The sequence below is a fragment of the Rhagoletis zephyria genome, unplaced genomic scaffold, assembly GCF_001687245.7.
Source record: "Rhagoletis zephyria isolate East Lansing unplaced genomic scaffold, Rhagoletis_zephyria_1.1 Rzeph_scaffold_06327, whole genome shotgun sequence".
NCBI classification, from domain to species: Eukaryota; Metazoa; Arthropoda; class Insecta; order Diptera; family Tephritidae; genus Rhagoletis; species Rhagoletis zephyria.
In genome coordinates this window covers 1-12,460 of record NW_016163410.1, presented here as the reverse complement: position 1 = coordinate 12,460, position 12,460 = coordinate 1, and the positions used below count along the sequence as shown (strand labels likewise).

Sequence of the window (12,460 nt, the reverse complement as noted above, 5' to 3'; positions counted from 1 at the left end):
GGTGCGAACATTGCTTAAAGTTCCACTAAGAAACACAATGAAATATGATAACTGCGATTAACTAGTAACTACTTAGGCTAATCTCAGCTCAAAATCGATAAATGCAATGACCTCTTAGCAGAAAGTAATATTAGGAGAAATTTTTGGGAAAATGGGCGTGACTATTTACACCAAATTACAACAATCTCTTAACAAGAAACAAGTTACTTCTTTATTTGTTTCTTTATAACAATGAATTTCTTAAGGAATAAAATGCGCAAGACCGTTCTAAAAAAAGTCCAAATCAACGCCAGTTTTTATAAATTGCACTTGTTATTAATAAAAATCGCAAAAGTACTAACAAAAAAAAATATATCTAAAATCAACGCGAGTTTTGCGACTGGAACCATGCACTTTATCATACTAAAATTCTATGGCCTACAAAACTGCATACCCAAAAATTTTCTAAAGATTCAGAGAGACCGTTGAGTTAAATGACGACTTTTTGCGGGTTATAGATTGAAAACAAGGGTGGCCTCCTATTTTCGAACAGTTTATCCCATCAACTCCCACCAGAACGGGCCTTTTTGACCCACTGTTTGAAAACTGGCTTATAGATGGTGAGAATTTCCACTAAAATATTAAGCGCCAAATTTTTCTAAGGATAGCCAAATGTAATGAAGAATAATACTAATATTTATCAAAAAGGGGGGGAACTTTAACCCTGTGTAGAAAACATTGCGATGCGATGGAGCAAAACCTTCCTGGGGTTTGACCACCACTTAAAAATGCTAACGTAATTTTCACACAGCCACCTAGTATTTGCATACGTCTGTGGGACCCCAGTATAAAATAATTTACGAATGTAAACACTAGCAAAAAAAGTCTATTGAAACAAATTTACAACTGCGGAAAAAAAATCGTCAGATTACCAGTGTGACCCTAATTTAACATATAATAAACGCTTTCGATCGAAAAACGTGTTTACTATGTTTTTTCTGAGTTACGCTTTTTTTGGAAAAATAAAGGAGATCATATTGTTATTCAATGGCCCAAATTAGGTAAAAAACTGTTATAAAAATGTAGTTTTCATTTCGTAAAATAGCGTTATTTATACCGATTATGGGTTGCAACGTAACCTGAGTTGTGTTACCGATATGCAACGGCCCTGAAATGAAAATGTATATATATTATGAATCGCGACTATTAGAATTTTGAACCAAGGCTTGAGTGTAAATAAGCTGTAATACCATTTCAGCCACTGGTAACCCAACTGAAGTTCGGTTGTCATCAGTAATCGAGCCATAGGTATGTACATATGGTCCAAATTTCGGGAACGAGGAACGGGTGAAAAAAAAATATTTCTTTGACTCACCCGTCAACTCTTGATATATTTTTTTGATATACATTTTAAGGCATCTAGCAAGGCGAATTAATATAAGGTGATAGCAGGAGTACAAAAACAAAAATTTACATGTATTTTGCTTTGGCGGCATAAACTGTCAAAATCGGTAAGAGTAGTTGCGTTCGATAACAAAATTAGCCAACACCAGCCATCAATCAAAATCAAGAGAGTAAGCCAAAATTCTCTCCCAAAGAGATGAAAAAGCAAAAAAGTAAACGAACAGGAAATTAGCCATTACTTGCAAAAACCGGAAGAAGAAGACACACCAGCTGACTTTGTTTATGTTTTATTTGTAAAAAAAACTGAAATTCATGTTGCCTCCATAGAAGAAAAAAGGAAAGTGAACGTTCAATGTTCACCAGGGACATTTCTAGAAGCAAAAACTAGTTGGCACTATCATAAAGTCACATTGCAGGCAGCCAAAAAGCATATAAATACCAAAACTCGGAAAATGCAATTTTGTTTGTTTACAAAAATTGCAACCATATGTTTTGTGAGTACAAAATGAACGCTTCTCTTGCATCAAAATGAACGCTTGCTCTCTCAATTTTTGTGTGCTGGATAATTTTTTGTCGTTATCGAACGCCATCCAGTAAAAATTTGAAAAAACTATTACAAATTTTTTACTTGTCGAACGCACCTGATATCAGAAGCAGAATCAGCTGAGCTAGTAAACTACCTTATATAAATTCGCCTTGGCATCTAGAAAAAAGTGTCGATTGACATCCAATGTATGCGGTCCGCGTTCGTTTCTCTTGTCCCTCGCATGCGATCAAAATGGAAAATATAGTCAAGTATGAGAAATAACGTTAAAGACTGCATATTTCGGTTTATACATACATTTGTTATAAACAGTATTATCCAAAAGCTAATATTTTTGTTAGTTTCTTTGAAGCTTGATCTTTATTAAAATGCTTTAGTTTAATTTCTAAGTTTGCAGGATTCGCCAAGTTTTCCGTAAGTGGGACGTTATATCTAACTGACTTCCAAAAATTTAACGTTAAAGACCACCTAAAACATTTATCTTTAAAACAACAAAAGATAAGAAACAAGTGTCTGTATATAAAATGTAGCTTTTGGAGTTTATTATCATGATAAATGAAAAACTTTCGGTTTTTACACAACGTTTCAGATATATATACACTAAAATATAGGTGCGACTGTAACGTTAAAGAGAAAAATTTTGACCATATTTGTGTACATATAGGAACATAGTGTTAGAATTATGAAGCTGCTTTGATTGGAAACTCGTGATGCTGTAAATATACTTGTAAATATGGTCGTTTACATATCTATCTAAGTAAAGTAACTAAATAGAAACCAACAGCAACTTCTATCCTTATACATCTCCAAATAACGAGTGAAATTATCTCAAATATGTATGTTTCTAACTGCAAATACCTACTTCCCCCCACTGCACTGCTACCACCACCACCGAATAAACAATTGAATACGACAACAACAACTTGACAATCCCGTCGCCACCACCAATGTCAAAATATCAATGCAACTGCTACCACAACAACAACTGCCCCTGTGTGCGCCATCATTTCTCTGCTAATCTCGAACAAAAAAAAAAAATAGATGGAACCTAATCGTAGATCCGATGGCGAGCATGTAAGTGTTGTTATTGTTGTTAAACGTTCATATTGTTGCTTTTGCTGTTGTACAATTTTCTTTAGAGTTTTTTCGTAAAATGCATTGTTGGATTTTGTATGTTTTTTTTTTTTTGGGTGGCACTTCCTGATTTTCCACGTTTTCAATATGCATTTTGTAGTGCACAAACAAACATACAAATTTATTTTCTATTTTTGTCCCGACCTCAATACGAAAAGTGTCTGTGCTATACAAATTTGTTGTTTGTTTCTTTTTCTTTTGTTTAAAAAAATCAATTTGAATCCTTGTTACGCCTTTGCTCTGCAATGTTTATTCTTTGTTTTCCTTTTTTTGCTTTTTCTTTTCTTCCTTTGCCATGTTTTTTTTTTCTTTTCGCCAAGTCATTTCCGCTTCCTTTGAAACTAGTCACTTCATTTGGGTTAACAGTTTCTTTAATTTTTTTTTTGTTTTGCTTTTGTTGTTGCCTTACTGTTTAAAGCCATAAAAGAATGCGATTTTCGTGACCTTTTCCTTTGGTCTCAACTAACTTTGTAAAGGAATTTCTGAGTCGAAATTAGTAAAAGTTGAAACCAACCGATGACCCAAAATAACACGATGCGGCTAAGTGGCCCAAGGTGCGCACAACAACTCCGCAGGACCTGGGTTCGATTCTTCGGCCAAGCAACATCTAAATTGGAAGAAGCTTTTTTCTAACAGCGGCCGCCCCTCCGCAAACAATGGCAATCCTCCGAGTGTATTTCTGCCGTGAAAAACTTCTCGTAAAATGCATTTGCCGTTTGGAGGCGCTGTAAAACTGTAGGTCCCTTCATTTGTGTAGCAACTTGAAGACGTACACCACAAATTGAAGGAGAAGCTAGTTAAGACAGAAATATCCTGGCCCGAATTTTTTTCAGCCAACCCACTCGCGGATTATTTCCTAATACGTTAAATTTCATGCGAAGTAGATTTCATTCATTAAACAGATGGGTGCCCTTGTCGGATGTCCTACTAAATATTATTATTATTAACAAAATCAAGCCAATTTCAAAAAGTTTTTAACGGACATAAAACAAAACAGTATTAAAAAATTCTCGAATACCCTGAATTTCTCAACTTATTCATAAAAAAACGAATAGGACTTTTTTCTTAAGGTTACCTGTTGGGAGTTAAGAAGTCATTGCAAAATTTTTTACTTAATTTTATTTTTAATCCTCAAAATTTTTTACTTAATTTTATTTTTAATCCTCAAAATTTTTTACTGCGCCAAACTACGATTATCCTTGAATAATAAATATTTTTGGTTTGAAGATTTTAATTTTTAACTCTTCCAGAAAAATGATTTGTAAAATAAGTGATGGAAATATCATATTTTCTAGCCGCTTCCCATGCAATGCATTAAATAAGTCCCGTATTTAAATTATTTCATTTCATCTCCTCAGCTACAACCCAACAGTGCTGCTGGGTCGGGTGCGCTCGAGCATGATGCCTGCTGCTTGTACCGTCCACCAATTAGTGGTTTGGTAGGCCCAGCCGCTATCGCCGCCGTCTCCAATACACCAGTCAACAAGGTCGATCAATGTCCGGGTCCACTGCCCTTGGGCGTTGCTGTCATCGACATGTCCGTCACGCTGTTTGGTCTAATCTTTCCGAAAGTGGCCAATAAGCATCGCTTGCAAATGTTGGAACATTTCGCCGAATGTATACGGCAAGCGAAGAGTAGCCGTCAAGAAGCCGTACAGATGAATATTTTCACTGCGTTGCTGAGCGGTTTGAAAGGACTCACCGACAGCAAGTGCGGCATTGGTCAGGAGGATGTAAAGAAGAGCGCTACCAATTTGGTCGTGGCAGCTTTGGTGAGCACCAATTCGACGCTGCGTTGCGCTGCCGGTGAAGCTATCGGTCGTATGGCGCAAGTGGTCGGCGATTCACGATTTACCGCTGAATTGGCGCAGAATTCATTTGACAAATTGAAGTCCGCACGTGATGTAGTCACACGCACTGGCCATTCGCTAGCATTGGGTTGCTTGCATCGTTACGTCGGTGGCATGGGGTCATCACATCATTTGAACACAAGCGTTTCAATTCTGCTGGCATTAGCACAGGACACCTCGTCGCCGGTGGTGCAAGTTTGGTCGCTGTATGCGTTGGCGCTCATTGCCGACTCTGGCGGACCAATGTTCCGTGGCTATGTTGAGGCAACTTTATCCTTGTGCTTGAAGTTATTGCTTTCTGTGCCACAGACCAATGTGGACGTTCACCAGTGCGTTGGGCGTGTTTTGAATGCACTCATAACAACAGTTGGACCGGAGCTGCAGGTACTTGCGTGTAATAAATATTTTCATGGTATGTAGCTATTAATTTTGTCTGTTCAAATCGTCTTTGACAGAGCAACAGCGGCGCTGTGGGCGCGATGCGTTCATCTTTCCTTTGCGCGTCGGCCATAATGCAAGCGCACACCGATCCGCTGGTGCAGGCCGAGGCTACCGGCTGCCTGCAACAGTTGCATCTCTTCGGACCTAAATATGTTAATTTGAGTTCGTTGGTGCCCACATTGGTGAAGACGCTCTCAAGCAACTATTTAATGCTGCGTAAAGCTGCTGTTTCTTGTTTGCGTCAGCTCTCCCAGCGTGAGGCCAAGGAAGTGTGCGAACTAGCGCTTACCATGACGCCTGAGCAATGTCCGGATATCACGATAACCGAATATGGGCTTCCGGGTGTACTTTTTGCCATGCTGGACACCGAAACCGATGCAGAAATGTTGAAAAATATCCACGATACACTAACGTCCATGCTACAAATGTTAGCTTCCGATAATCTAAGCTCTGGCTGAGTTTGTGTAAAAATGTACTAACCGTTGCTGTCGAGGGAATCTCGCTTCAAGACGAAGCGGGCGGTTTGAAGAATGATGCCATAAATAGCAAGTCTAACAGCGGCAGTAATGATAGTGCAAACAAAGGTGAGGGCGATGATGATGACGAAGAAGAAGATTATGATGATGTAACTGAGTATCACGCTGAGGAGAATACCTCCACGCATCCGGCCGTACAGCCGCGTTGGCCGACACGCGTTTTTGCAGCGCAGTGTGTACGTAAAATCATAGCCACTTGTGAGGCAGCCAATCCTATACATCTGGACCTGATACAGGCTAAAGAAATGCAAATGATAAAATCACGTGGCGACTATCTGATTCTACATCTATCCGAGTTAATACGTATGTCATTCATGGCAGCCACTTCGGACTCTGATCAACTACGATTAGAGGGTCTACGCACGTTACAGGAAATAATCGATCGATTTGCAAATGTACCAGAGCCAGAGTTTCCAGGCCATTTGTTGCTGGAACAATTTCAAGCGCAGGTAAGCCCACCTTCAATGCTCAATCTATTTCAGTTTTCAAACGCAAATTCTTTAGTAACGATAGTGAATTAAAAAATTGTTTCGAAAAAATTTTAACCAATATTGAGAGTGTATAATCGAATTATCATGCATGATGTGGTTTAAGGCTAAAATTGAGATTGAAACTTACCGAGATGTTTCAATTCCGCAGTGTGACCCAGACGCACTATTTTTTTTTTCATTTTAACGGGTATTTTCGTTTTTCCCCAGGTTGGTGCAGCTCTACGTCCAGCTTTCTCACCAGACACTCCATCGCATGTCACAGCGGCCGCGTGTGAAGTTTGTTCTGCTTGGATTGGCTCAGGTGTCGCCCGAGACCTGAACGATCTGCGTCGCGTACACCATTTACTGGTATCTTCCCTCGACAAATTGCATACCAAAACCAACAGTACCCACTATACAATGAATCTATGGCAACATTGAAAAGTTGAGCATTTTAAAAGCCTGGGCGGAGGTGTACATTGTCGCTATGATCGGCAATGGTTCGGCCCCGGCCTCCTTGCTGCAAAAGAAACTCACTTCTTCGAACATAATAACACCCCTTACAAGATGGTCTAGATTTGGAAGGATCAGAGGCGGCTGGCGGAGATTTTGGTGATTTCGAAAGCCGCGGCGAAAGTTTGCTCAGTCTGGTTAAACCAGAGCTAAGAAATCTGTCCACACACTGGCTGCTGCAATGAAAGATCACGCGCTTTTGCTGCTTCCCGTAGAGTTCCAAAGTCAATTGCCGCACGATGGTGGCGCTTTCTACACTACAGATACGATTAACTCGTCGAAGCCGCACTATTTGTCCTCGTGGCCGCCCATCCTGTATGCAGCTTCGTTGTGGCTGAAGGACGAAGGTTTTGCCGAATATGCAAATACAAGCGCAACAGGTGCCGATGGCGCCGCATACGAATCCAACAACAATATTTCTCATGGCTCACTCTCAGCCGATCGCTTCCATATGATTTTCGGTATTTGCATGGAGGCTTTGTGCAGCACGCGTACATCTGAGAAGCCGAAAAATGTCATCAGTTGTTTGCAATCACTTTTCACGATTTTCGATTCTGATTGGGCGCGTAAACAATTGATTAAGAACAAAACATTGACCATTGAACTGTGCAACGTTTTGCATCGACAGATTTTGACTCGAGATGAGCTGCTGGTGCAATTGCTCTGCATGGAGATACTAAAACAGTCGATACACGCGGCCAAGGAGGATCTACAATTGAAACGTGACCAGCATCTTGCTCAAAACAATAAAAATAATGACAACACCGATAACGCGCACCTACAGACAGAAATCGAGAATTTAGGTGAAGGCGGTGAAGGTGGCGAAATTGTTCCCGGCAATTCGCACGTCTATGCCGTGCTGGAGGTGTGTCTTTGTGTATTCGTTCGACAAATACCCTCAATGAATCCGAGCGTCGCCAGCAAGCTGAGCACAATTCAATTTAAGCAGGAATTAGCCGCCAAAAGCAGCACATCCAATCTTTCTTCTCGGTGTTAGCTGAAGATAACGGCATGCTTGTTGCCAGCGGCTTACAATGTGTTGAGGATCTCACAGACGCTGTGCTCACCGAAAGGGCGCTAACAATTTTGCCTACCATCGCCTTCATGACCACATCGATAATGCGCGAAATTGCCAACAAATCGTCCATTGACACTACAATACTCGCAAACACGGGCGCAGTTCAGGCGTCGCTCCATACGCTCAAATCCGTATGCACTAACCGTTGGGCAAAGCACGAATTAGTCTCCGCCGAATGGATGGCAATATTGCAAAGCGCACTGGCCACCATTATTGACATGACAAAAACTGCGGGCGACGAAGAAGAGCGAAAGGTGGATGAAGTAACGCATGTTATTGGCCATAGCCGTTTTATACTACACACACCCGCTCGGTGGTGTCCACACCGTCGCTGCAATATCCATGTATAAATCACTTCCGACAGTGTATGCAGTCGGAGCATTTGTCAGTGAAGTTGAAATGCATACAATCTACGCGTTCGATTTTCGCCAAAGCTGATCTTAAGATATCCACGCCGTACATCCATGCACTGGCGCCACGCATCATCGAGGGCTTATATGCAGAAACGGCGAAGACTCCACGCACCGATATGGAGCTGCAGATAACACTGGAGAGTATATTGACCGTAGAAACGTTGATCGAATTGGCGGAGCCACAGAATCGTAAGTGAATTGGCATGCATTTTATAAATTTGGAAAATTGGATTTGATTGATTACTGTGTTTAGTTTGCGTCCTTTAGCGAACATTCTTAAGATGTTTGTGTATTTATTCCGAGCCATGACTAAACGGAATAGTTTTGTTCTTTTTTTTGTAATTTCATTTTTGTCTTTTAACTATACCAAGTTTTTCTGTTAACTTTAACCCATCCACTTTTTACAATTTTCATGTTGAATCCTTATCCCGAAACGTCCGTCATTAACCACAACAACCCCACCCTAGCGATATAGTGTCTACATAATTAATGCGTTTGCTTTATATTAAAAAGTTCTTATTTTCTATTTATCTCTTTGTTTTTCTCTCTTTAAACGCGTTCCAAAATTACACAACCATATCCCATTGAAACTGAAAAAAAAAAACAAATAAAAAAAAATCCCGTTATCACGTTGTAACCTTTGTTTAAAAATCTATAGGAAACTTGATGCAAGGTAATTACCATAACTCAAAAGCTCAATAAAACAATACACCCACAGCTAAAATTGTTTTGTATGTTTATTCGTATGACTTAAAGTCCACATACAAATACAATGCAAACACACAACTAATATCGCCACACTGTCGCCTTGTAGAAATCGCACCATCAGAAACTAATTGGCTACCCGCTTAGAACATCTCTCTCTCTATATCTATCTCGCCATCCTTAAGCACTTCCATGCTGTATAGAGTTTCCTTAATGTGTACTTTATTATTTATTTTATTTTTTTAGTTATGAACTTCTAGTGAACATCTGTAGTTAGTGTTTAATATCTATGTTCTATGTACATAACTACACTTTTAACCCGGTAACAATTCTGAATATACACTTAGATAAAAAAGTACATAGTCCAACCAATCGATAATTCAATTACACATGTTTTTCACGTACAAAAAAGAAACAGTAGGGCAATTCATGGAAACGCACAAATGCCTAGTAACCATGTAAACCTCGTAAACTTACTTAATTTTTTATGGAAAATCGGTTATTACGAGGCATTTACGCGATTCCATGAATACCCATAATAATAATGTACATATCTCTCATTTATTAGAAAAGTATCATTAACAAAAAATAAATAAAAATAAAAATCGAGTTAAGTATGCAGAAATTAAAGTTACCTCTTCTTTGTTGTACCGTTTACCAGTAGCTCACTAGAGCAAAATATGGGTATTAATGGAAAACCGATTTTCCATACAAAATTAAGTAAGTTTCCGAGATTTACATGGTTATAAGGCATTTACGCGTTTAGATGAATTGCCCTAATGTGTATTAAATTTTAATATGGGATTAAATTCAAACCTTTATTAAAGACGTTTTTCTCGAGCTTTTGATTTGTTTGTTATACATAGTGTGAAACCGCACCGAAGACGACATACATACACAGTTCGCCCGAACGCTGTTTTTTTTTTTTTGATTGTGGGATACCGCCGATTTTCTTTATTTAAATGCTAGTCTGAGATGCTAAAAAGTCAGACCAATGAAATTTTAAATTTTAAACAAATGCCCCACCCTCCAAAACAACAAAAAACCAGTAAAACAGGGAAACACAGTTTTTACGTGAAAAAAAATAAATGCTGGTTATATGTACCCAGTACGGAATGAAACTAGTTAAAATATTGGTTATCAACCAGTTTTTTACCCACCACAACTAATTGATGATTTGATTTTCTTCCTTGGAACGAACTGTTGACTTTAACATGGCGATGTCCTAGGAAGCAGTCAATTATCCGACTCTGCATTTGATTTCAACTATTTTAAAATGCATTTGGCTTAAAGCACTTCAAAGTCACTATGTTTCTTTTGTAGATGTCTTTTCAACCAATTTAAAATTACTTAGTATTAAATGCTGAAATAGTTAATTGCCCAAAGCTAGATGATTTTTTTTTTTGAAATCAAAAAATATTTAGAGTGCTAGAAATTTTCCATATAATTATTTTATATGAAAAAAAAACATTTTCTGTTATAGGTTCCCCAAAAATTGCAATGGGGGACCCATAAAAAATCGTTAGTATTAAAAAAATTCTGAAATAAACAACTGGGTATTATTATTAGAAGTCTCCTGAAGAGAAACAGAGTTTTGTGATCGAAAAATATTGATTGAAAAATACATGGAAATGGCGTAGCCACGCCCACTTATGATTCGATGTGTATATCTCGGTAACCGATTCGCCAATTTCTACTCAATTTGGCACAATTATTGGTCCTGGTAAAACATATCAAACGGCTGAATATTTTTAAATCGGACAATAGCCACGCCCACATCCCACATGACGGTAATTTAGAGAAATACGAGATCTCTATTTAACTAAATATTTAAGCGAATTTATTCAAAATTGATGTTTGCAAATAATTCTTTAGCAAGAAATACGTATGTATATAACAAATTTTTGGAAAATGGTCGTGGTACCGTGACTATATGACTATACATATAAGTTTATCTTATTAGGTCTAACTGAACATATTATAGAAAATGTTTGAAATATGTAGGTGTAAAACCACCTTGCTTACCATGTAACGGTAGTTTTCAGAAAGGTAAAAAAAAAACCATAATTAATACGTGCGCCGGATATCTAATGTTCGGCTTCGCCCGACCTTAGTACTTTTTACTTGTTTACTATAGTCTTTGATTCCCTTAAGTAAACATTGTTTTCATCATCATTTTAATCAAAACGCGAGTGGGATTTTGCAGTACGTGAAGACGGCCGGTTATTGTTGTTATTAATGTACTCTTGCTCGCATTAATTTTAACATTTGCGTTCGCATTCGCAATAATCAATGCGGATCTTTTGCGAATGCGAATTTTTCAAAGGACCGAAAATAACAGTTATTTTTTTACGAGTTAAAATATAAAATATTTTTTATTCCGAAATAAAAGCCCTTTCCGGATAATAAACAAACCGCTTATCCAAATTAAACAAGTTTGGTATCAAATGAAATGGATTTAAATAGCTTTAGAACTGAAATGTCTAAACGAGGAAAGCCACTTACTGAAAGATATTTTATGTTAATTAATTCCCATAGAACAAAACCTTGGGTCAGGTATATGAATTTCTTTAGTATTAAATTATAAAAAAAAAAATATAAATAGAGGTGGTAACCTTCGTTCGTTATTTCTGTTTCTTAGCTATTTCAGTCCTCTTTCATATGATACCAAATTCGTTTAATGAGTCTAAGCGGTTTGTTTATTATCCGGAAAGGACTTTTATTTCGGATTAAAAAATATTAGGCCAAGTTTAACTCGTAAAAAAATAACTGTTATTTTCGGTCCCTGGAATATTGTGCAAGTGCACTCATAAAACGTATAACTGGCCAGTCACAGAATAGAGGATTAAAAATGCATTACAAATACTAAAATCGAAAAACGCTGACGACGTTACAGGTTTTCCGAATTCCTAAACAACTCAAATAATGAGAATGAAGAATTCTTTAAACAACGATCTTGCCATGATGCTAGATTGTGAAGATATGAAAGTCAGGAGGGGACATCCGACATTTGAGCCCCGATGCAATTCTCAAGGAGGAATTATTGCACCGCAATAAAACAAAAATATATACAGTTGAAAGTCCGCATTCGCATCCATAGATGTCTAAAATTCCACATTCACAACATCCCTACTCTATACGACACGAACAAACGTTTCGTAGTGGGTTCCCACTTACAACGGTATTGAAGTAAATAAGCGAAATGTACATAGACTGGGAAGCGAAAAAAAGTTTATATAATGCTCCCTAGTATGATATTTTCTTTAAAAGGGATTTTAGAGTTAAAAATGTTCTTTCTTGACACGTCTTCAAAACAGCAAAAATCTATTTTTTTATCCTTTTTTATTTGTAACAAAATTTAAATGTATCGTATATGTACCACTGAAAAGATAT

At 37.9% G+C, this 12,460-nt stretch overlaps 1 protein-coding gene across 1 annotated transcript; it reads left to right on the top strand.

Moving 5' to 3' along the window:
• The first annotated feature begins 2,082 nt into the window (after positions 1 to 2,082).
• On the top strand, positions 2,083 to 10,507 carry LOC108373057 (HEAT repeat-containing protein 5B-like). The gene is given in 12 exon segments (XM_017628900.1): positions 2,083 to 3,001; positions 4,420 to 5,295; positions 5,367 to 5,799; positions 5,802 to 6,337; positions 6,587 to 6,767; positions 6,770 to 6,793; positions 6,796 to 6,935; positions 6,937 to 7,042; positions 7,045 to 7,842; positions 7,845 to 8,258; positions 8,261 to 8,551; positions 9,021 to 10,507. Coding segments are annotated over 12 exon segments (3,876 nt in total). The 5' UTR covers positions 2,083 to 2,968; the 3' UTR covers positions 9,065 to 10,507.
• Positions 10,508 to 12,460: the final 1,953 nt, after the last annotated feature.